Source organism: Lucilia cuprina, chromosome 4 (assembly GCF_022045245.1).
Source record: "Lucilia cuprina isolate Lc7/37 chromosome 4, ASM2204524v1, whole genome shotgun sequence".
NCBI classification, from domain to species: Eukaryota; Metazoa; Arthropoda; class Insecta; order Diptera; family Calliphoridae; genus Lucilia; species Lucilia cuprina.
In genome coordinates this window covers 94,198,589-94,224,642 of record NC_060952.1, presented here as the reverse complement: position 1 = coordinate 94,224,642, position 26,054 = coordinate 94,198,589, and the positions used below count along the sequence as shown (strand labels likewise).

Genomic DNA, 26,054 nt, shown 5'->3' with positions numbered 1-26,054 from the left:
CAGCAATATTGGCACTATTTTTAGTATTTTTTCGCTATTTTCATTTAGAAACACTATGTTTTATAAGAAATCTTTTATTTTTTTTCAGTGTAATTTAATTTTTTTCAAAGAACTATTTAAAAATAATCGCCAGTGTTTTTTACTAACATGTAGTCAAGAGTATTAAATGATCTGTAGTCAAGAGTATTTACTGATTTATTGTAAAGACTATGGACTATTAATTTTTAACCGATCTGTGGTCAATGCTATTAATTAAACTTTAGTCAAGATCATTAACTGGTCTTTTGTCAAAACTAGAGACTGATCTATAGTCAAGACTATTAACTGATCTTTAGTTAGTATTAGATACTGATCTTTAGTCAAGACTCGAGTCTGATCTTTAGTGAAAAACATAGACTATTAACTGATATTTAGTCAAGACTATAGACTGATCTATAGCCAATAACATATATCTATACTCAAGACTATAGACTGAGATGAAATCACGGGCTTAGAATGATTTATAGTCAAGTATATAGAATGATTTGCAATGAAGACTACACACTGATACCATAGTCTACCATAGTCTATAGTAAAGTCTATAGACTGATCTATAGTCAAGTCTATAGACTGATCTATAGTCCAGACTATAGACTATACTATAGTCAAGACTGTTTACTTTACTATAGTCAAGATTGTATATATTTATATATTCAAGACTGTAGACTGTACTATAGTCTAGACTATATACTATACTATCGTCAAGACTATAGACTATGCCATAGTCAAGACTATAGACTATGCTATAGTCCAGACTATAGACTATGCTATAGTCCAGACTATAGACTATGCTATAGTCCAGACTATAGACTATGCTATAGTCCAGACTATAGACTATGCTATAGTCCAGACTATAGACTATGCTATAGTCCAGACTATAGACTATGCTATAGTCCAGACTATAGACTATGCTATAGTCCAGACTATAGACTACGCTACAGTCCAGACTATAGACTATGCTATAGTCCAGACTATAGACTATGCTATAGTCCAGACTATAGACTATGATATAGTCCTGACTATAGGCTATGCTATAGTCAAGACTATAGACTATGCTATAGTCAAGACTATAGACTATGTTATAGTCAAGACTATAGACTATGCTATAGTCAAGACTATAGACTATGCTATAGTCAAGACTATAGACTATGCTATAGTCAATACTATAGATTATTCTATAGTCATGACTATAGACTATGCTAAAGTCAAGTCTATAGACTATGCTATAGTCAAGACTATAGACTACGCTATAGACAAGACTATAGACTATGCTATAGTCAAGACTATAGACTATCCTATAGTCAAGACTATAGACTATCCTATAGTCAAGACTATAGACTATCCTATAGTCAAGACTATAGACTATCCTATAGTCAAGACTATAGATTATGCTATATTCAAGACTATAGACTATACTATAGTCAAGACTATAGACTATGCTATAGTTAAGACTATAAACTATGCTATAGTCAAGACTGTAGACTGATCTATAGTCAAGACTATAGACTGATCTGTAGTCGAGACTATAGACTGAACTAAAGTCTATAGTCTGAACTATAATTAAGACTATAGACTGATCTATAGTCAAGACTATAGACTGATCTATAGTCAAGACTATAGACTGATCTATAGTCAAGACTATAGACTGATCTATAGTCAAGACTATAGACTGATCTATAGTCAAGACTGATCAATAGTCAAGACTATAGACTGAACTATAGTTAGGATTATTAAGTGATCTATAGACTATGTTTTAGTCAAGACTATAGACTATGCTATAGTCAAGACTGTAGACTGATCTATAGTCAAGACTATTGATTGAACTGTAGTCAAGACTATAGACTGATCTATAGTCAAGACTATAGATTGATCTATAGTCAAGACTAGAGACTGATCTTTAGTTAGAATTAGCGATCTATAGACTGATTTTGTAGTCAAGACTATAGAATAATCTGTAAACCAGACTATAGACTGTGATATAATCTGTAGTCAAGACTATTAAATGATCTGCAGTCAAGATAACTTAATGGGTCATTAGTCAAAACTGTTGACCAATCTTTACTAAAGAGTATTATTTGATCTTTAGTCAAAATTAGAGACTAATCTTTTGACAAGATATGTAGTCAAATCTTTATTAGGAGCAAATAAATTTTACATTAATTTCATTAAATTTAACTTTAAAAATTTACTATAATTTAAAAATAATTATTATTTTTAAATTATATTATTATATATATTATTTATATTTTTCTCAATTATTTAGTAATTTAATCAAGTTTTATTTTTCTTTTCATTTTTGCTTTATTTTTACAGGAAAAAAGAGAAAAAGAAGTAAGGAAGCTTATTTTTTTTTGTTGTTGGTTTTCATTTAAAACATATATCAACAACTACAACAACATTAAATCATTATTTATTTAAAGAAACAAAAACAAACAAACAAAAAAAGAACACAAATACAAACGAACGAAACAATAATTGGTAAGTTTCTTTTTTTTATGACTTTTACTCTATAAATAGATAGATTTAATAAAGGAAAAATTATAAAAAAAAATGATAAGCAGGTACTCTACTAAATACATATTCTATTATGTATTTAACGAAATTGCAATAATTTTGAAATAAAATATAAATTAAAATTATTAAAAAAATGAATTTATTTAATATTTTAAGTTTGTACTGTGTTTTTTTAAGAAAAAGGCTTTTGCTTTAAATTAACTTTATTTAAGCGTTTTTTTGGGCTTCAAATTTTTCAATTTTTAGTTTGTTTTTTTTTTTACAAAAGAAACGAAAAAAATAAAAAAAGAAAACAAATAAACTAATTCGTGATAAAAACTTTAACTTGTATTTTTGTGTATAAATTTAGTTTTTTTTTATATATATAAAAAAGAAATTATCTAATCTTAAACGAAAAGTATGTGTTAATTTAAATTTAAACAGAAATAAATATTGTCTCATTTTATTGTTATAAAAATAAAACAAAAAACAAATAATTAGGCTTTATAAATTTATAATTATATATATAAATATATATTAATAAACAAGCAAACATTTATAAACTTTAAAATAATATATTTATATAGAAATATAATTGAAAACATTAAAAATTAAGTTAACAATTACAAAAATAACAATTAAAAATTATATTAAATGTATAAAACATAAATAAAATAAACTTTTTAATAATAAACTAAACATGATAAAAATAAAATAAGTAAAATACAAAAAAAAGTTTATTTAGTATATATACTTAAACATTACCTAAACTATCATTTTAAATGATAAAAATAAAAAAATTAATAAACAAATTCTGCAAAATAATTATAAAAAAAAAATAAAAAATTTATTTGTATTTTTATTGTTTTATAAACATTCATACTTACTTACATACAAAAAAACACTCTTATAACAAATATATTTTAAATTTAAATTACTTTACTTTATTATTTCTTATGTTTTTGTTGTTTAAAATAAAAATAAATATAAAAAAAAATTCATAAAATTTAACTTTGAATAATAATTTAACAACAACAAACCACTACATGAAATTTACGTTCCCACATTAATTGGATCTTCGCTCCGGAACGACACGATTCTCAATCGGCCAAAGATTGTCAACTTAGCAACAGCTGTATCAACCAGAAGATTTTTCCCCAGGGAAGAACATCCAGTTACCGCCAACCACTACTAAAAATTAACACTATTTTCCAAGCAACGGTATTCTTATATTCTTATTAATAAATAGTCAATAGCATAAAAGGATCCCTTGACAAAGACTATAGTTTCATCGATAGTGATGACTAGAAACTTATCGTACCCACAACAAATGGATCTTCGCTCCGGAACGACCCGAGTCATACATACGGCCAAAGATTGTCAACCCAGCGACAGCTGTATCAACCGAAAGTTTTTTCCCCAGGAAAGAACTATCGGCCACAGTCGAGCTGAGAGCAAACCAACTGATATTGCTCATTATAAATAGGAAGAAGTATTAAACCTATAGTGTATGTGTAACAACATAGCGTCAGCAGAATTTTCTTACCCTATCACGCGTGCTATGAAATGGCAATATTCAACTCCTCTGATCTATAGTTATGACTTATTGATAGTCAAGACTATGGAGTGAAAACGGCGGTCAAGGCTATAGAATGACGTATAGTTCAGGCTATAGACTGATCTCTAAACCAGAGTAATCTATAGTTATGACTGTGAACTTATTGATAGTCATGGCAAAAGACATCTCTAAATTGAAGACAAAAGACTAATCTGTATTCGACATTAAAGACTGATCTTTAAGAGCCTAGACTATTGAATGACCTATAGTCTATATTCCAGACTATGGACTGATCTATAGTTTAGACTATATCCTAATCTATAATCTAGATTATATACTGATCTATAGTCCAGACTAAATACTGATATATAGTCCAGACTAAATACAGATCTATAATCCGAACTATAGACTGACTTATGGTCCTCACTAATATATAGTCCTAAATACAGACTGATCTGTAGCACATACTATAGACTGATCTATAATCGAGACTATAGACTGATCTATAATTCAGACTATAGACTAATTTATAGTCCAGACTATAGCCTAATCTATAGTCCAGACTATAGATTGATTAAATGTATAGACTGATCTATATTTCAGACTTTCATTCTATAGACAGATTTTTAGTCTATTATCTATAGTCTATAGTCCAGACATATTGACCTATAGTCTATGTTTTTGTTGTTGTAACAGGTTGGCTGTAACTGGATGTTCTTTCTTGGGGGAAACAAATTTTCGTTTGATACAGCTGTTGCTGAGTTGACAATATTTGGCCGATTGAGAATCGGGTCGTTCCCGAGCGGAGTTCCAATTGTCGTAGATTCATTTCCAGACTAATCTAAAGTCCCGACTATAGATAGATAATTGTCTATATTCCACCCTATTCTGCATTTTGTTTACGTTTACGCATTCAGTTAAGCAATAATCGAAAAAAGGTATTCCAACAAAAAACTGAATCGTAAGAAAAAGAAAAAGCAATTCCATTTTGTTTTAATGCTTTACGATTGTATGTTTATTCTGCATTTCGTTCGTAAATACCGTTTTTGTAAGTTGTTGTTTATGTGGCGGAGAGTTGAATCGAAATGCAGAATACCAAAGTTGCCAAACGGAGAAAATTTCGATTCAAATTGAAATGCAGTAAAGGGGCCATTGTAAAACGTATCGTTTATAATGTAAAATGTATCTACGATCGTAATGCAGAATTGCTTATAATTTCATTTACGATTTCGTCTTTTGGAAAAGCTTTTTTAGATTGTTCTGTAATGGAATAGTTAATCGATCGTTGCTTAACTGAATAGAGTGATAGACATTTATAACTTTTGATTTTTCGATAGTTAAGACTAAAGACTGATCTTTAGTCAAGACCCTATACTAATTTATAGTAAATTCTATAAGGGGTTTGATCTGATAGTCAAAACTAAACAATAATTTATACTCAAAACGATTGAACGATCTATTTTCGAAATTTTATACTGATCTTTTGCCAAGATTGCTAAAATTATCGTTAGTTATGATTTTACACTGATCTATAGTTGTACTTAGATGTAGACTGATAGAGAGTTAGTACCTACTATAGACTAATGGAAGACTGTAGACCATTCTATAGTCATGATGGTTTTTTTGTGTTAAATTTCCTTTTCGTTTATGTTTCGTCCTATATAAGCAAAGTTTTCAGATAAATCCCTACTACTCCTGGTATTTTTCTCTTTATGTTTGTTAATTCTATATCATTATTTATCTTTTTTTACATTTGTATTCTTTTTATTATTTTTCTTATGTATAAACTGAATTTATTATTATTATTATTTATTTTTTCTTTTTAAAGACTTTTTTAATAATTATTAATTAATAAACATACTCACACTCATTTACTCACTTTTATATAAACTATTTTAAAAAAAATTATATAAGAAATTAATAATTATGATTTAAATGCATTAAACCTAATTTTTTAAGGCTTAACAATAAAAACAAAATAAAATGTTACGAAAAAAAAAGAGTTTAAATTTTTAACTAAAAAAAAGAACATTTTATGCTTAACGAAAAAAACACTAAAATAAATAAATACACATGTCATGTATGATTTTAATATTTAAAAACAAACGAATATGTATTTAAAAATTATGAAAATATAAGAAAAAAAAAATATAATTTATTAATAATGTATTCAAAATACAAAAACACACTTATGATTACAAAATAAAAACAAAGCGTATTAAAATATTAAAAAAATATATATTAAATAAATAAGCATTTAAAAAGAAAATCTTAAAAATGTTTTAATTAAAAAAAAGGAATAGTTTTCTTTTACAACAAGTTTTTCTAAAACATTAATAAGATTTTCTTTAAAAAAAAAAAAAATAAAAATATTTCACATTTCTCATTACAACATAAAAATAATAATAAAAATGAACTTAGAACTTAACAATAAACAAGAACAAAAAAATCTATAAAATTATTAACAAAAAAAATGTAAAACATATAACTAAAATAATAATAATAAAACTGTTATATTATCGACAAAACCATAACAATTAAACAAAGAAGACAAACAAAAACCATGTGAAAAAAATATAGTTAAACAAAATAAATAAAATACTTCCAAAATAAACACAAATTTAAAAGTTGTTCTTTTATCATTATTCAAAACTGTTTTTTATTTTAATCTAATTACAGAAATTTCCTTTTAAGAATTTGTTAATTTATAAACTTAACACCAATTCCATAGACAACCATCTGTGGGTTGGCAACCATTTTGTCTAGGATAATAATTGCAATATTCACTTAAATCCATATATCTACAAGAATTATTTGGACAAATGTGTCTATAGCAATAGGGTGAACAAGTCTCCGAATGACGTGCAGCACAGCCGGAACAATCAACATCTGGTGTGGGGGGGGGGGAAAAAGAAATCACATTAATAAGGTGGATTATTGCAATTTGAAATCAAAATGAGAAATCTATTCTATATTTTAGCTAAAACCATAGTCGAAAGATTGTTCCATAATCAAGACTTTAAAACTACAGTCAACACTACTCAATGATCTACTAGACCAATACTAAAGACTGATATATAGTCAAGACTTTATACTAAAACTATAGTCAATGGCCCCTATTGTGCATTTCATTTTGAATCGAAATTTTCTCCGTTTGGCAACTTTGGTATTCTGCATTTCGATTTGATTCTACGCCACATAAACAACAACTTACAAACATTTAATTAAGAACGAAATGCAGAATAAACACACAATCGTAAAGCATTGAAACGAAATGGAATTGTTTCTTCTTTTTCTTACGATTTAGGTTTTTGTTGGAATACCTTTTTTTTTTTTTTTTGATCATTGCGAAAAGGGGTGAATACTATAGATTTATTTATTCTCAAGACTATAGAACTAATCTAAAGATACAACTAAATACTAATTTATAGTCAAAACTATTGAGTGATCTTAATTCAGAACTGATCGACTGATCTGAGGACAAGACTACACACTGACCTAAAGACAAAACTATAGAGTCTATAGTATAAACTGATATATATTCAATGCGTTTGGTCATCACCATCACTGAAGACTAATCTATAGTCGATACTAAATCCAAATCTATAGTCGAGACTATATACCGATCTATAGTATAGTCTTTGCTTTAGTATTTTATAATGTAAGGACTATAATATACTGATCTGAGGACAATAATATTACAGATCTATAGACAAGACTAGAGAGTAATATATGGACAAGACTATAGACTAATAAATATGCAAGATATAGTCAAGACTATATATTTGTTGATCTATAGTCAAGACTATATATTTGATCTATAGTCAAGACTATAGACTTGATATATAGTCAAGACTATATATGTATGTATTTGATCTATAGTCAAGACTATATATTTGATCTATAGTGAAGACTATATATTTGATCTATAGTGAAGACTATATATTTGATCTATAGTCAAGACTATAAACTTGATCTATAGTCAAGACTATATATTTGATCTATAGTCAAGACTATAGACTTGATCTATAGTCAAGACTATAGACTTGATCTATAGTCAAGACTGTAGACTTGATCTTTAGTCGAGACTATAGACTTGATCTATAGTCAAGACTATAGACTTGATCTATAGTCAAGACTAAGACTTGATCTATAGTCAAGACTATAGACTTGATCTATAGTCAATACTATAGACTTGATCTATAGTCAAGACTATGTATTTGATCTATAGTCAAGACTATATATTTGATCTATAGTCAAGACTATAAACTTGATCTATAGTCAAGACTATATATTTGATCTATAGTCAAGACTATAGACTTGATCTATAGTCAAAACTATAGACTTGATCTATAGTCAAGACTATAGACTTGATCTATAGTCAAGACTATAGACTTGATCTATAGTCAAGACTATAGACTTGATCTATAGTCAAGACTAAGACTTGATCTATAGTCAAGACTATAGACTTGATCTATAGTCAAGATTACAGACATGATCTATAGTGAAGACTATATATTTGATCTATAGGCAAGACTATATATTTGATCTATAGTCAAGACTATATATTTGAACTGTAGTCAAGTCTATAGACTTGATAGACTGATAGTCAAAACTATAGACTTGATAGACTAATAGTCAAGATTATAGACATGATGGACTTATAGTCAAGACTATTGACTGATAGTTCAGACATGATAGAATGCTAGTCAAGACTATAAAATGATCTATAGTAGTTAAAGGTTTTTTTTAATCAAGACTATAGACTGATCTAACGTAGTTAAAAGTTTTTGAGTTGTTGTATACATATAAATCACTTCATTTGTTTGGCTTCCTTTTACTCTTTCACGCACAAAACTAAACCGCTGGACTTTTTATGTATTTGACTTCTCAAACATACTTTATTTTGACATATATCGATCATTTTTGATGAAAAAATATTCCTAACCTTAAATTCAATTCTAATCCTAAAAAAAGTTCTAATTTTTAAAATCGAAAAAATAAACTTTTACTTACATAAATTATTATCGAAATCTCTGGTTTCATTATACATATTAAATTGAGGATTAGGCGGCATTATCAGAACTGGATGTTGGTAAAGAATTTCGGGTGCTTTCAAATAAACCACAGGTTTTGTGCAAATACGTTTATCACAAATGTCATATTTACGATTAAAACAAACCCATTTTTTGTCATATAATTTACAAATTCTTGGTGTAAAGACTTTACAACACGAATGATTAGCATTATTATTAGTTGAGGACACGTTCGATTTATTAGGGCTTTCGGTAGTCGATCCCATTATTGATCTTAGTGTAGTTAAAGGTTTTCTAGTTGTTGTGGTTGTATGATAAATTACTTCATTTGTTTGGCTTCTTTTTAGGGTTATAGGTTTTTCATTCTGTTCATTAATAATTTCATTATTAATTTCTATTATTGTTGTTATATAGCCGGGTTCTTGGCATTTTTTATCACGCCATATTAAACCTGTTGGACACACTGGTTTCAGACAATTGCCATTATAGAGTTCTCCCATAGAACATAGGAGTTTACGACATTTATTTTTTAACATAATTGAACCCGTTGGACAGCGGGTTTTGATTATTTCAGCTGGTATAGGCGTTCTAGTTGTTGTCATAGATTCTGTTGTTGTTGTAGTTGTCGGAAGTGTTGTTGTTGCAGGCATTTCTGTTGTGTTTTTACTATCAAACGGGCATGGCTTGTTTTCGATTGGATAGCATAAGTTGTCCGTGTAAAGTATATAACCTTGTGGACATATGTTAGAGCTTGACGTTTCCGTTGGAAACGTTTGCATTTGGTTAGTGTTATTTGGCGGCAATGGTTTATATTCGTTAGGATAGCATAAGCCATCCGTGTAAAAGGTGTACCCATCCGGACATATTTGAAGAGACTAATTGAAATATCAGAAAAGGTAATTGTTAGAGTTTAGAAATAGAGATAGATAGATAGATAGATAGATAGATAGATAGATAGATAGATAGATAGATAGATAGATAGATAGATAGATAGATAGATAGATAAATAGATAGATAAATAGATAGATAGATAGATAGATAGATAGATAGATAGATAGATAGATAGATAGATAGATAGATAGATAGATAGATAGATGAATAGATAGATAGATAAATAGATAGATAGGTACATAGATAGATAGATAGATAGATAGATAGATAGATAGATAGATAGATAGATAGATAGAAGCAAAATATGAAAAAAATATAAGTTAATCACAATAAAATTTTGCGACAGGAGAATCTGTTAAACACATAGTTTATGCAGCATTACTTACCGGGTTAACAGTTTGTGCCTGAATTACTTTAAAGTTTACAACAAGAATATTAGACGCAAGAACAAGCGTTAGAAAAAATCTAATTTTTTCCATTTTCTCTGTGTTTCCGAACGCAACTCAAATTACACTGATTTAGAAAAGCTTTTTCTGTCGATCTGTTAGAAGCTATGTTACGAAAATCATAATTTTACGCAGCGACTGATAATGGATCATAACCTCAAGCTAAAAAGGTCAAGTTTATAAACATTGATAATTTTTTAAGATTTTTATTTCATATAGAACTATGCAGTTCTATTTTAGTATGAATTTAAACTTTTGTTGAGAATGTTTATTTAAACGCTTTGCAGAGCAATGAGTATACGAAATTATTTATTAATTGGTTTAACAATATTTGTAAGTTCATAAAATGATTGGAACGTGTTGTTATATTTCTATTATTTCTTTCGAAAATTTAGGGATTAGGAGTGAATTGGTGTGAAGCAGTTGATGAACCATGTCCAAATGCTCCAGTAACACCATATCCCATAGTTCAGAATCATCAGCCTGTACCGATTTATCCGACTAATATTCCTTGTGCGGTTACTCAACAACCAAGTAGCCCTTGTTCTCAACCATGTCAAACATTGAATAATTGCGCGTATCCACCGCAGCCTGTACCCACTTATCCGACTAATAACCCATGTCCGGTTACTCCTTGTCAAACTTGTCCTTGTTCTCAACCATGTAAAACATTAAATAATTGTTCCTATCCTATCAATTGTTCTAATCCACCTGGTTGTGGATCAACTACTTCTTGTGTGGGTTCAACAAAACCATGTGCTGAAATATCAGCCCCATGTGTAGGATCAGCTCAGCCATGTGATACTACAACAACTCCCAATTGTCAAACACCGCCAACAACTGTAACAAACCCGCCACCAACAACTTTACCACCACCACCACCACCAGAAACTACCCAACCTTATGAGCCGCCCATCACTACAACTACACTTCCTCCACCGGCGCCCATTATAAAATGTCCTTCTGGCACCATTCTTATTGGTCAGGAATGTCATTTGTTATATTGTCCTCGCGGCTCTCAAATGGAAAATGGTCGCTGTATAGTTATTGAATGTCCCGATGGTACTGTTTGGACTGGACATAGATGTTCTGTACCAGAACCAATCGTTCATGATCTTACATTTAATTATAATTTTATAACAAAAATCAATCAAACCAAACCGGATATTGTACTTAATAATGTCAATAATATTGTAGTTAATGCCTCCACGACTATATACGATGAATCCAATAACAATAATGAATGCCAACATGATTATGGAGATTGTGATGATGAAATTTCAACCGAAACAACAGCAACACAGCCACCCTCTTCGAGCACAAAATGTTGCACAGTCAAGACGCCACGAATGTGTGAGCAACGTAATAATCGTTGGCAATGTTATAGTCGCAGTTCTCGTCAATGTGGTGAATTTTGTGTTGCTCCTATTATCTATCTACTATCTCCTAGAATATACTCCAGACCCCAATATCTGGTAATGCCTCCCATGCAATACGACTGCCAAATGCAGGGAAATTGTAGTCCAATTGGAGGTATAGAAAACATTTTATACTAAATTTTTAAAAAATATTTACCATTTTGTTTCTTTAGGTGGTTATGATTGTTCTGGTTGTGCCATTAACAATATGTCACATTGTTCCCCTTACTGTTATCGTTATTCTTGTCCCTCACGTAAATGTGATTTTTATGATCAGCAAAAATATTGCGCCTACAACTTGGGCTCATATGGTTGTCAACAACAAGATGGTTGTTTTGATCATTGGTGTCAATGAGTAGGTAATATCACTTAATCAAGAACTACACATATTTTATAAGAGATTATCTGGCAAAGTCTTCTAAATTTATAAATTATATTAATAATAAAACAAAACTAAATACTTACTTGGATTTTTAATATCTCATTCTAGATTGTTTGAAAGACTCTATAGTATCGACTATATACAATTCTATAATAATCCATAACTGTTAGTACATACTATAGAGTGTTATATAGTCTCTATTATAGATTGTTCTATAGTTTCGATAAATTGTTCTATAATCTCAACTATAGACGGTTCTATAGTCAATACTATGAACTCTTCTATTGTATCGACCATAGTCTGTTCTATAGTCTCGACTATATCAATGTCGAAGTGCTATATATGAACACCTGCAGTGCTGACTTTATTTCACATTGGTCTGTTTCACTCACAGGGTGAGCTTTTGTTACGACTCATCAACGCCCCCTTTGATTATCTTACACGCGGGTGACAATTTTTATACATTGTCTGGCCGGTCCATGTACAAACCACTTTGCTCAAGTACTCACTTTCGCTAACAGTCACGCTGATGGGACAACCTCTGTTGAGTCAGCAACAGCACCTAGAGACGTATTCGGTTTTCCGGTAAACAAGAATCTATCAAAGTTTGTTGGATTCGTGTTTCGGACATCCCATCTGCATGGTTAGTTACTCACAAAGTTTACCCTGTACATATCTAGACAAGGAAGGAAAATTTAATGGTATCATTTGTATAAGATACCTTTTATCCATAACCCAGTACACTTCCCATTAATCCGATGCACTCATTCTAGGTATGACTACCTAACACCAATTCATTTCCGACGCTTTGTCCTATAGTCACTCATCTGTGGGTTAACGGTTAACTTAGGCAACGGTACCGAAATTATTCCGAAATATATATTACACCTTGCATCAGTCCTTTGACAAGCATAACCTCGAATTTAGGTTTAAACAACAGCCACTACGTACATCTTAAAGGAACCTCAACCTACCAGCCATGACAAAGTCCTGCTGGCCACCCGTAGTACCAGATTACATATGTGAATTACATTGATGAACTATTTTTCCAAATACGAAACCATGATTGGCCAATGACACGCTAAAGCCGGAGATCCACCCTACGCGTTTTCGCGTCAAAGCATTACGCGCTTTTCATACCTACTTCGCGTTCTACGCTTCTAGTTACATGCAACGCTTTTTAAGAGTAAATTTTTTATTATTTTTTTTTTTAAGTTTCCTTAATGTCCACACATGGAAACTTTTGTTTCAGAAACGGCACTAAACTGCCGGCCCACACCAGGAAACTTTTGATTTCGGTACGTAGTTTCCCGTTTCCGCGGAAACTTGATTTGTTTTCTTATTCTTCTCATTCGTACAACAACAAATCAATGCAATTTACACATAGTTTCACACTGAGAAACTTTTGATTTTGTGTGTGTGGGAGAAAGAGATGGTTGATATTTCTTTCTCTCATACACGAGCGTGTGTAGAACGTGTAGTGTGGGTCTCCAGCTTAATGTTAAAATAATGCATGTTTCACCTAAATATCCCAGCAATTCGACAAAGAGTCAATGCATACGAAAAAGACAGTAATTTCCACTAATAGTTAATCACCTGGATGATCGTAATTCGTATGTTTTGGGTCTTTCGTCACGAATGTACCCTTTGTAATCGAGAATGAAGACAGTCGTCAGTTAGACAGTGTCCTCTTTGTAAGCGGGAGCGGTGGGAGTCGTCTTTTTACTGTCCTCAAGTAACCTAGAGTTTATACTCTTAAAAGTTTTCTTTTTTTGTACTTCCGAAAGACAGTCGTCACTTCAGTGTCCCCTTTATAAGCGAGAGCGGAGGCAATCTGTCTTTTTGTAAGGTGTAGAGTGTCGATTGACTTCTTCGTAGGACAAGCTCATGTTAAAATGGTCGGTCACCTGGGTAGTCAGGTGGCTAGGGGCCACCACAAGTGGTAGGTTAAGTAGTCAGTTCGGGACTGTCCCGTCGAACTGCTGGGACGAATCAGTTCATTATCAGTTAAACACTTGCATTTACTACTTTTTGCACTTTTTTTGTTTTGCTGGGTAGTTAATATTGATAATATTTTGTTATAATTGATGATTATCATTATAATACCCAAATTGATTAAATATCAAATGGAAGTAAAAATATAAACATTTTTATTTAGTCAGTACTGTTTTCATTTCAAATAAATGCTGTTGTATCCAAATTTTATTTAAAAAAAGTAAAACTTTTATTAAATTTCACAAATAATGAAGTCCAAAGTAAGCATAATTAGTCATGCATAAGATTTTGTAATATTAATAAAAAACATTCCTTATTTTAAGGTATTTCTTTTGGCATTATTTGGCAATTTATTTTCAACAATACAGGCAACGTATATCAACGAAAAGCACGAAAACATTACTATATTAGAAGGAACAAATTCAAGTTATACCAGCAAACAGGTAATAGAGGGTAGACCCATAGTGATACACACTCAACTGCAACATTATGATGAACCCACCTTGAAAGAATATGAAGAGTGTCATAGAAATCTAGAGAAATGCAAAAATGTCTGCGAAGGTGTTGAAGATCCTATTGCATGTGCTAAACAGTGTCCGGTTTGTCCATTTCTGGTGAAAGAGCAAATTGTAGTGCAGGGTATTAATGATACTTACGTGTCTTCAGCAACTAAAGTAAAACCACCACTTAATACCACAAATATAATACGTTTAACTAATCAAATTCAAAATATTATCGAAAGTCATCAAGGTAATATAATGGTGCGCAATGATAACTTAGTGCATATTCATCAGAATACTTCGAGAGTGGGTGGTAAATTTGGTTTGGGCTATAATAATACTGACCCTTGTTGTATATTAGTGAATACGGCAAAAACTTGTGATTTAAAGAAATTTTCATCGGCAAAACGTTGCCATCACAAACGGCATCGGGTGTGTGGCAAACAGTGTAAAGCACGGGTAATAATGGCCAAACGTGTGTCTCAATGCGATAGCAATGCCTTAATGTTCGATTCCAATGAGGATTATATTGAAGAAAATTGTCAGGAAACTATTAAATATGTACCTTATCATCCACATAGACGACATAATACTAGAACTACCAACAGATGCAAATCTATACCCTCTTGGCCTTATGTAGCCTGCGGTCACAGTATTCAAAATTATGAAAATTCAATATGTAGACGTTGTCAAAGTTTAACCTACTATCACATCTTGCAGAGAGGCCTGCCAGCTGAATGCAGTAAATGTTTTATGTCATTCACTAGTCCTACTATGGAAATGTTTCCCTCATCCTATTCATGGTATCCACTTGGAGGTTCTTCTATTTACGATAATACTTATGGTTTAGAAGATAATTTTGATTTATCAGATGATTTTGAATTATCTTCGCCTTCTAATACTTTCAACCCTTTACAAGATTTGCCAGAAGCTCAAGACGAATATATAGAGTATAATAATAATGAGGATTATAAAGATGATTTGGAGGATAACATACGCCGACGTCGTCATACTTTTAACAGATCAAAATACAGTCATAAATATGGAAAATAAATTAACGATAGTTAACTATGTTGTATATGTACATTTACTATAACATAATAATAATAACTAATAATAAGTCGGTAGGAAGATTTACATTCCTATAAAAGTTGTTAAGTTTTGACTCGTCAGGGACCAAAACATGTCAAATTTCATTGCTATTCTCGCATTTTTAAGCGAGTAATGGGGGTAGGATCAATTATGGACTGATCGTTAAAGCTGTTTTTTCGGGAGTCCACTTGTATAGGGGCTATCCGAAAACGCGGACCGATATTGCCCATTTTCAATATTAAACTAACTTTATCTATAGAAAATATTTGTGGAAAATTTCAATCTCATTCCGTTCGGACTCTATCGTGCTTTCAACAGACAGACGGACGGACAGACGGACTTGGCTAGATCGTCTTAGAATTAATAGAATATTTTTTAAAGAATAATGCCGGCTGGTGAGCTGTTCCCTTGCAAATGCAAACAATGGAAGGAGGACAATTTTTTGCAACGATGTTGCAACCTATCAACTTAAAGTCTTTAAATCTGACAAAGTAGTGGAAGTTGTGGTACGTACACCCAAGTTAAGATATTGATGATTGCTTCAAATGTGGAAACACGATCAGATCGTAGTAATAATTGCTACTTCATCATCTAGGCGGTGATTCCCATGAGATATTTAACTCTCTGGGAACAACGTGGATATTTTATAACTATTTTACTGACATTGTGTCTAACAGACATCATTTTTTGAAATCTTATATTTTCTAAGATCTGTTTTAGGGCGGGTTTTTTACTTCTCAACTAAACTAGGCTTAACTTGCTGTGAAATTAAACTCTGAACAAATTTAGGCGGACTTTAACTGATGATTGTGTTTTTCAGTTATGGATTAAAGATCAGTTAACTTTGTTAGTATTGCCAACTTTTCAGACAAAAACATAAACAATGAACAGCTGTTTAACCAAAGAATGAAGATTGTCATTATCAGAAAAACCCTTCCTAAATCGAACTACTTACGAAAGAAATTTTACATGTGCGAGTTGCTAAACTTTGTAACTTTCTTCCTCGAGTTCTTAAATGTTTTGATTTACTATATATGAACCTATGAGCTCGGTTGGTTTTTCGTAATTAAATAAAAACGAATTAATAATATAAAAAATATATTTATTGAATAAATTAATCTATTAAGACAGATTTGTAAAGATTTTCTTAAGAAATAAAGAATTTAACTTTTTTGCAATGCATAACAATACATACAGACAAAAGAAAACACAGTTTAAACGATAAACATATAATAAATAGAAAATATGTTAACAACAGTTAAAAATAAGAGCAATATAATCCTTTTTCCACTGATATCTGAGTTGTTTGACAAATGTCCATGCAATGTAGTTTGATTAATTATATAAGTGTTGTTTATTATACATATAAACTTAATATACACTTTATTCAGGAGTGTGTGTGTCATTTTTGTATTATGTATATTTACTAAATAATTATTAGGCAAAAATATTAACATACCTTTTATAACTTTAATATGTTTCTAAAACTAGGTCATTTCATTTCGTTCCTTCTTAAGCAAACGTAAACGATGTATCCGTTTCCAATAGCATTTCTTCCAAACGTAAACCAATACGTTTGCGTTTAACATCTAACTGCACAATGGATACTGTAACACGATCCCCAATATTTAATTTAATTTTACCCATATTACTAATATGTATTAGACCATCACATTCTACTCCGATATCAACGAAAGCTCCAAAATGTGTGATATTAGTAATGGCTCCTGTTAGAACATCACATTGTGATAGTTCCGTGATTTTGGTTAAACCCTGTTTAAATAGTGGCCTTTTATCGAAATCACTGCGATAATCTTTGAAGAGTTCACGCTGTAGGGCTAGAAAGACGACATCTAACTGTAAATAAGATGTGAAAAAGAAGATTTTTAAAGTGGCTCAAGTTCAAGGTTTGGAAAATGGGTAAGTCTAAAATGCAAAATATAAAATTGTAAACTTACTCGTTCCTTGGGAGTTTTAAATTCTTTAGCCAATTCATCCATATTAGAAAGGTTTTTATAGTTGCTAATCTTTTGTATGAAGTCATCGGAGCCGATATTCTTTAAGTCCAAGTTGCATTTAGAAATTATTCTGATTGAAATTAAATTTATTAAAAAAAGAATTAAGTAAGTAAGTATGTAAGTAAGTAAGTAAGTAAGTTACTAAGTAAGTAAGTGAGTAAGTAAGTAAGTGAGTAAGTAAGTAAGTAATTAAGTAAGTAAGTTAGTAAGTAAGTAAGTAAGTAAGTAAGTAAGTAAGTAAGTAAGTAAGTAAGTATGTAATTAAGTAAGTGAGTAAGTAAGTAAGTAAGTAAGTAAGTAAGTAAGTAAGTAAGTAAGTAAGTAAGTAAGTAAGTAAGTAAGTAAGTAAGTAAGTAAGTAAGTAAGTAAGTAAGTAAGTAAGTAAGTAAGTAAGTAAGTAAGTAAGTAAGTAAGTAAATAAGTAAGTAAGGAAGTAAGCAATTAAGTAAGTTAGTTTGTTAATTAGTTAGTTTGTTAATTAGTTAGTTTGTTAATTAGTTAGTTTGTTAATTAGTTAGTTTGTCAATTAGTTTGTTAATTAGTTAGTTTGTTAATTAGTTAGTTAATATGTCCAATCAAATCTACATATATAACTTGACGCACTTTTTAGCAACTGCATAACTCTCCGGATGTACCCAAGTACAATCCAACAAATTCTCTATAGTACCTCCCAAACTGCGAGGATCGATGCGTATGAAACCAGCACATTGTACAAAAGTCTTTTCTCCAATAGACTTAACTTGCAGTAAATCCTTACGTGTACGAAATAAACCATTTTCCAAACGATGCTGTATAATTTTCTCAGCTTTTTTCTCCGTCAAACCGGCAATGTGTCTAAGAAATAGGGCAAAAGGGTAAATTATTTATCACTTCAAACAAAAACTTAAACTTACTTAAGCACCGTTATGCTGGCCGAATTTATGTCGACACCCACATAACTCACACATTCCGATACCACTTCATTTAGGGATTCTGTCAGTTGTTTTTCATTTATATCATGCTGATACATGCCCACACCAATGTGTCGTGGTTCGATTTTAACATATTCACTTAATGGATCATTTAAACGTCTTGCTATGGATACAGCACTTATTTCATTCATATCCATATTGGGAAATTCTTTTTTAGCTACATCACTACATGAGTATATAGAGGCACCCTGTTCGGATACTATACTATAGCGTACATTAGTTGAATCTAATATACCCAATTCAAAAAGTTTCGAAAGCCAAAATTCTGTTTCACGACAAGCTGTGCCATTGCCTAAAGCGATGATATTAATTCTGGAAAATAATTATTAAAAAACTCTTCTGAACTATTGGATAAACTTACTTGTGCCTTAATAATATTTTAGCCAAATCTTCACCCCACTTTTCGGGATCTGTATTACGTTTATGAGGATACAATACCCCAGTTTCCAAAACATCTGCTGTTTCTGAGATGGCGGCATATTTGCAACCATTCGTGAAGCCGGGATCTATACCCAAAATACGTTCTCCCTTTAAGGGTGACATTAACAGCAGCTGTTTGAGATTTTTGGCAAAAACATCTATGGAGGCCTTTTTAGCCGATTCATTTAAATCTGATCTAATTTGACGAGTCATTAAGGGTTGCACTGGAATTCAAAATTAAGCATTAAGGAATATTTAAGTTTTATTAACAACACTTACATTTTTTCGTATAACATTCCTCGAAGGCTTTATTGAAAACTTCAAATCTTAAAGGATACTTTTCACCCTCTTCCATAAATATACTGCGCACATAACGTTCTATATCCTTGCGCACATAATCGGCTATAATAATTTTAACCGAAAGAAATTTAAGTTTTTCAGCACGATTTATGGCCAAGATTTGATGTGGTTTCATATAGCGTACATCATTTTGATAGTCATAATAGGTTTCATATTTTGAGGCATCATTTTTATTATTACCATGACCACCGTGGCCGTGTGAGGAAGTTGAAGCTGTTGATGAATCTTTATCTTTGCCAGTGGGTGTTTTAACTTTTGAAGTTTTTAAAACTATACGATGGACCTTTTGCCTAGAATGGTATATTTTTGTGGTTATTTTAGTAAAAATGTTAGATTTTTTTTTAATATTAACATACAATCTTCTTAATTCTTCCAAAACTCCAGTATGTTTACTTATATTGTGTGATATAATGTGGCATATACCGGTTATAACTTTTTCTTCTGTATCCATATCGGGATTCTTACGATCTACTAGTTGTCGTGTAGAAACTTGTGGCAGTTCTCCATAGAGTAAACGATCTGCATATTGTTCTAATCCTAAAGCTTTAGCTCTTTCAGCTAATGAACCTTTACTGGCTGGTTTATAGGGAGCATACTGAAGTTAAGATAAAAAAGTAATAAATAAAGATTTTTGAAGTGCAAACTATTCATATTCAAACTATTCGTTTAGAATTTTCGAAAGGTTTATTCAGAGATAAACTTACCAAAAACTCCAATTCCTCAGAGGTTTTGGCACACAACATTTCCGTTCGAATTTCCTCATCGATAACATTTTCCTTTTCCAGCTGTGTCACGATCGTCTCCGCTTTTTTACGTAAATTAACAATTTCCGTATAACTGTTCTTAATATCACGCAACTTTTCCGGCTCAATGTGATCGACCAAATCGCGACGATAACGACAAATAAAGGGGATAGTATTTTCATTTTCAAATAGTTGAACAATATTACGAGCAGCACGCGGCTCAATGTTAGTAGTTTCGGCCAACAGTTCATCAATAGTCCACACTTTGCGGCGTGCTAAAGGAAACAATATGTTAAACAGAATAACTAGTAAAAACTACCAAACTTACCCCAAAAACTATTTCTGCCTTGGTGTCTACTAGCACGTGGTTGTTCGTCATACATACTTTCATTATTTAAACCACAACTAGTATCTACAGCTTCTGGCTCTAAGCACTGGCCCTCAGTTATATCTCTAGCAGGCGAATCTCTTATCTCCTGTACCTCGTTCGCGTCATCATCATCTTTGTCATTAGTTTCGCCAACATTTGGTGGTGTATTCTCATCAGTTTTAGACGATTCTTTCGATTTTTTATCCCCTCTAGGTTTACGAGCTTTAGGTTCCTTTTTCTCTTTCGAAGAGGAAGCCTTCTCTGCGCGATTTCTGTTAGGTTCTTTCGCAATTACCTTAATGGTACGTTGTCTTTTTTCTGGTGATGCTCCCTCATTTTCATCGCTATCTGATAATTCTATAATACTTGTTACTTTAGTAGCAGCTCGTCTTCTAGGTCTGGTCGATAAGGACATGGTTGGTGTTTAAATGAAAAAATTGTAATGCCAACAAATTAAAGCGCAAAAATTTAAAAAAAAGGTAACAAACAATGTATTAAGGTGACTTCACATAAGGTGCTGGGCATGAGGCAGCTAATAAGGTGAAGACATTTCAACAGCTGATTGTTTTCTTGTTAATGTAAATTTACGTCGAAGTTGTCAAATCCCATACCAAGGCGAATTCACAAATTTTATTTAAGAAAAAAGTTGTTAGTAACAAAAAAAAAAAAAAATCAGATAAAATTAGTGGTTTCTGGAAACGGAAAACGGGTTTTTAAAATAAATAACTAGTGCTATTGAAATCCGCAGATGTCACTTGCGAAAAATTAGACGTTTCTAAAGTCTTTCAATACAAAAAGAAAATTTTGAAATTTTCTAAAAACTATTTGTACACAATAAGGAAATAACTTTATGTCCATATTTATATAGACCAATATTAAATTAGGATCCCGAGTTGTTGCTATATCTATTGGTGATAAAAAAAATAAATTTAGTTAAAAATTGAATTGTTGATAGCTTTTCGAATACGTCCACATTTTTATAGTCATTTGTTTACCTTTTTTGTTGATAAATATTATGCACGTTGCAATCCAGCGGTTGATTTACACCTCATATGTAAATAATGAAAATAAAAATGTTCATGAATGCGACTGTTTTTTTTATATAAATATGAATGTAAACAAAAAACAGCTGATTTTATTATGATAACTAAACACAGTTACTAGTTTAAAATTAAACATACACTTAACCAACATTGTTAAACAATTTATGATAAAATAGTTTTTTTAAGCTAAAATATACAATTATTATGACTTTTTTAAGAACTTTATTACTTAAAACTAATAGAAAATGTTTAATTAATCACAGACGTTACTTTAGCAGTAAGGATATACGCAATATAGGCATATTAGCCCACATAGATGCCGGTAAGTTGTGTGCTTGTATAATCAACAAAACACTTTAATTTCTAACAAGAGTAGACATTTATTTAATATTATAGGTAAAACTACCACTACCGAACGCATGCTCTTCTATTCGGGCAAAACAAGATCTTTGGGTGAGGTCCATAGGGGTAACACAGTAACAGATTATCTCTCACAGGAAAGGGAACGTGGAATAACAATATGTAGTTCAGCGGTAACATTTCCTTGGAAAGATAAAAAGTATAATTAATTTAAATATGTAGCAAATTTTTTAGTATTTACATAGTTTTATTTGGATTTTTCTGTAGATTCAATTTATTAGATACTCCCGGTCATATAGATTTTACCATGGAAGTGGAGCAGTCTCTTTATGCTGTGGATGGTGTTGTTGTAGTTTTGGATGGTACGGCGGGCGTTGAGGCTCAAACTGTTACTGTATGGTCTCAGGCGGAAAAACATCGTTTACCCAAAATAAGTTTTGTCAATAAAATGGATCGTCCTGATGCTGATTTTGTGAAATGTGTTAAGGATTTGTCGGCAAAGTTGGATGCTAAACCTATATGTATACAATATCCTCATAAAGATGATAAGGGAAATTTGTGTAAGTTTAAATTAGTAATAATTTAAGAATTACCTTAAGCCAATAATGATATAGCTCTGGGAGTAGATTTGAAACAAGTTAAGTCGCTCTTCTTTGAGTGAATCTGCAAACTCATCATAAACTCATTTAATATATGTAACATTTTAGCTGTTTTTGATATTATACGTCTGGAACACATTATCTGGGATGCTAAAAGTTTGGGACGTAATTACAAATCGGAACCAGTAAGTGATGAAAGTCTTTTATTAGAACTGCAAGATAAACGAAATGCCCTGATAGATGAACTCTCCGGTATTGACGACAATCTGGCCGATATTGTTATCAGCAGTGAGGGCTTTGATAAGATAACAAATGAAATGATTTATTCTGCTTTAAGACAAGCCACCTGCCAACAAAAAATTGTTCCAGTACTGCTGGGTTCGGCCTATAAAAACGTAGGCATACAAAAGTTAATGGATGCTATTGTAGATTATTTACCTCATCCTCAGGAACGCAATCAACTATATGATTGTTTTGAGTATGTATAAAATTGCAAATTCCTTAGAAGCTACATAAATTAATACCTGCCTTTTCCTTAGAAAAGATTTTGTGGGTAAAGTCTTCAAAATTTTTCACGATAAACAAAGAGGTCCCTTGACATTGGTGCGTGTTTTAAGAGGTAATATGACTAAAAGTATGCGTTTAACATCTACCAGAGCTCAAGCGGAAACTGTGGGTAAAATCTATGAACCCTTGGCAGATGAGTACAGAGAAATATCTTCGGTAGAAGCAGGAGATGTAGCCATATGTTCGGGATTAAAGGTATTAAAGAAAAGCGTAGTGAAAATTGCAATATATTTATGGAAATTTCCATATTTTTAGCACACTGTCACCGGAGATTTACTGGTAACTAGCACAACATCTTTAAAAAATGCCCAAAAACGTTTGAAAAAACAATTGGGAACACAACAATCGATTGAAACAACTGCATCGGAAGAAGATATTGAAACAGATTTAATTAATGAAATATTTTCTCTAGAACCACAAATACCCGATGCTGTATATTTCTGTTCCATAGAACCACCCAGTGTTTCGTATCAAAATGCCATGGAATTAGCCTTAAAACAGTTACAACGAGAAGATCCCAGTTTGCGTGTTTCCCATGATACGGTGACGGGACAAACGGTTCTAGGCGGTATGGGTGAATTACATATGGATATAATAAAATCTCGTATTTTAAGTGAATATAAAATCGAAGTGGATTTGGGTCCTTTGCAAATAGCATATAAAGAAACTATTGCCGAACCGGCTGTTAAGACATTTAGTATTGAGAAAGAAATAGCTGGTTCCAAACAAAGTGTCTCTATTACCTTGGAACTGGTGAAAGATAATAAGGAGCTATTTAGTCTGTATAAAACATCAGATACTACAAATAATTTACAGGCATTAAGGCCGCGTACTTTGCAGGTTATACGTAAGGGATGTATTTCGGCCTTGGAAAGGGGTCCCAAAGTCGGTGGTCAAGTGGTGGAAACACAAATAAGACTACATAGTGTGACTATAGGTCGCGGCACAGCGGATTCATTTTTAATGGCTGCAGCTGCTCAATGTGTGCAAAAGGTAATTTAAATATAAAAAATAAAAAAAGCTTTTCACTAAAAAAATTTTTTTTAATTTGTTTGTCAAATAAATAAGCTTTTCCGCCTAAAAGGCTTTTTTTCAAACAAAAGCTTTTTAGTAAAAAGTATTTTCACTAAAAAGCTTTTTTCAATTTATTTCAGTGAAAAGAAGTTTTTCTTTCACTAAAAAAGCTCTTCACCGAAAATTTTAATTCTACAAAAAAAAGCTTTTTTTCACTATAAACTTTAATTTTAATAAATGTTCCATATTTTTAGATTCTATCCGAAAATGAAACACGCCTCTTAGAACCCATTATGGCCATACAAATTGTAATACCAAGCGATAGAACTTCTAGCATATTATCCGACTTGGCACGTCGTAGAGCCGTTATCAATGATGTTCTACCCAAAGGCGATAAAAATAAACTAATCCTTGTTAATGCTCCTTTAGCTGAATTATCAAATTATTCTAGTATTTTAAGAACTATAAGTTCTGGCACAGCCAGTATGACCATGCAACCTTGTGGATTTTCCCTAATGCAAAGCAACGATGAGGATCAAGCCATAAGAAGAGCTCAGGGTTTTGAATAGTTTTAAGTAAAACATCAAAAACTACATTAAGTTACAACTCTGCTGACTGCAACTGTGCTCCACCTTGTTTTTCGAAATAAAATTAAAGTAACATTTTCTAAATTTATCTAAAAACACAAAAAAAATTAAAAAAATTTTTCTCTAACTTTATACTTTTCAAATTGCATTAAAAAACTTTGATTTAAAAGAAAAAAATAAAATATTTTCGTTACTGGCTGGATTAATAAATATTTTGCTATTTGTTAAAAGTAAAACTTTTTAAATTCCAAGTTCTTTGAAAAGTTTTCCCAAACAAAAAAGTCAAAGTCATGGCATTTTCCACCCAAAAAGATTTCTTCCATGTACCCTTTATGAATGAAAGTCCTGATTTGGGCTGTAAGAAAGCTTGCGTTAAACTTAAGAGTTATGAATCTACCATTGATGATCGTTCATGGGCAAATGATGAAGCGAAACAATCGAAATTCTTAAGCGATTTGGTAACATGTCAATATCCGGTGGGTTTTTTTGAATGTCATCTTAAATAAATAAGAAAGTTATATTTATTTTATTTTTTCTTTAAAGGCTGCTGCGGGTTTCGGCGAAGGAGATTTTAGTAGCTCAGATATTAATGTAGGTCGGGATGAGGCACATGATTATGTTAGTGCTAGTAGGGGTGCTACTAGTAGTGCAAGACCTCGTAATCAGGGTGATGTCTCTGCAGCTGGAATGATAGATGTAAGAATATTTTAAAATCGAGTCCCGGCTAGGCTTAATACTATACGAAGGAATAGAGTGAAAACTAATGACTAGAATATAGACTAGACTATAAACTGTACTATAGACCAGACTATAGACTAGACTATAAACTAGACTTTAGACTAGACTATAAACTAGACTTTAGACTAAACTATAGACTAGACTATAAACTAAACTATAGACTAGACTATAGACTAGACTATAGGCTAGACTATAGACTAGACTATAAACTAGACTATAGACTAGACTATAGACTAGACTATAGACTAGACTATAGACTTGACTATAGACTAGACTATAGACTAGACGATAGACTAGGCTATAGACTAGACTAGACTATAGACTAGACTTGACTATAGACTAGACTATAGACTAGACTATAGACTAGACTATAGACTAGACTATAGACTAGACTATAGACTAGACTATAGACTA

The 26,054-nt window shown here is 31.4% G+C and overlaps 6 protein-coding genes across 6 annotated transcripts in view; 4 read left to right on the top strand and 2 right to left on the bottom strand.

The window, feature by feature from the left end:
- Positions 1 to 6,631: 6,631 nt before the first annotated feature.
- Positions 6,632 to 10,600, bottom strand: LOC111685225. The gene is made up of 3 exons (XM_023447474.2): positions 10,404 to 10,600; positions 9,107 to 10,001; positions 6,632 to 6,979 (listed from the first exon to the last, which is right to left on the bottom strand). Exons 1-3 carry the CDS (start codon positions 10,494 to 10,496, stop codon positions 6,804 to 6,806), a joined length of 1,164 nt encoding a protein of 387 aa, XP_023303242.2. The 5' UTR covers positions 10,497 to 10,600; the 3' UTR covers positions 6,632 to 6,803.
- Positions 10,601 to 10,670: 70 nt separating this feature from the next.
- On the top strand, positions 10,671 to 12,339 carry LOC111685224 (histone acetyltransferase p300-like). The gene is made up of 3 exons (XM_023447473.2): positions 10,671 to 10,796; positions 10,859 to 11,996; positions 12,055 to 12,339. The coding sequence occupies exons 1-3, from the start codon at positions 10,755 to 10,757 to the stop codon at positions 12,234 to 12,236; spliced, it is 1,362 nt and encodes a 453-aa protein (XP_023303241.2). The 5' UTR covers positions 10,671 to 10,754; the 3' UTR covers positions 12,237 to 12,339.
- Positions 12,340 to 14,030: 1,691 nt separating this feature from the next.
- LOC111685213 lies at positions 14,031 to 15,997 on the top strand. Its single transcript, XM_023447461.2, has 2 exons — positions 14,031 to 14,518; positions 14,582 to 15,997. The coding sequence occupies exons 1-2, from the start codon at positions 14,507 to 14,509 to the stop codon at positions 15,809 to 15,811; spliced, it is 1,242 nt and encodes a 413-aa protein (XP_023303229.2). The 5' UTR covers positions 14,031 to 14,506; the 3' UTR covers positions 15,812 to 15,997.
- A 938-nt stretch (positions 15,998 to 16,935) lies between these two features.
- LOC111685229 (uncharacterized protein YdcI) lies at positions 16,936 to 21,227 on the bottom strand. Its single transcript, XM_046947875.1, has 9 exons — positions 20,691 to 21,227; positions 20,324 to 20,637; positions 19,976 to 20,214; positions 19,539 to 19,909; positions 19,201 to 19,483; positions 18,762 to 19,151; positions 18,472 to 18,702; positions 17,809 to 17,938; positions 16,936 to 17,707 (listed from the first exon to the last, which is right to left on the bottom strand). Exons 1-9 carry the CDS (start codon positions 21,145 to 21,147, stop codon positions 17,363 to 17,365), a joined length of 2,760 nt encoding a protein of 919 aa, XP_046803831.1. The 5' UTR covers positions 21,148 to 21,227; the 3' UTR covers positions 16,936 to 17,362.
- A 683-nt stretch (positions 21,228 to 21,910) lies between these two features.
- Positions 21,911 to 24,971, top strand: LOC111685217 (ribosome-releasing factor 2, mitochondrial). Its single transcript, XM_023447466.2, has 7 exons — positions 21,911 to 22,097; positions 22,172 to 22,334; positions 22,403 to 22,695; positions 22,843 to 23,212; positions 23,274 to 23,496; positions 23,557 to 24,294; positions 24,570 to 24,971. The coding sequence occupies exons 1-7, from the start codon at positions 21,980 to 21,982 to the stop codon at positions 24,882 to 24,884; spliced, it is 2,220 nt and encodes a 739-aa protein (XP_023303234.2). The 5' UTR covers positions 21,911 to 21,979; the 3' UTR covers positions 24,885 to 24,971.
- Positions 24,972 to 25,041: 70 nt separating this feature from the next.
- Positions 25,042 to 26,054, top strand: part of LOC111685212 (myosin-11) — a 6,120-nt gene continuing 5,107 nt past the window's right edge. The window contains exons 1-2 of the mRNA XM_023447460.2: positions 25,042 to 25,378; positions 25,446 to 25,598. Coding sequence (XP_023303228.2) covers positions 25,193 to 25,378; positions 25,446 to 25,598 — 339 coding nt within the window. The 5' untranslated portion in view covers positions 25,042 to 25,192. The remainder of the gene's footprint in view (positions 25,379 to 25,445; positions 25,599 to 26,054) is intronic.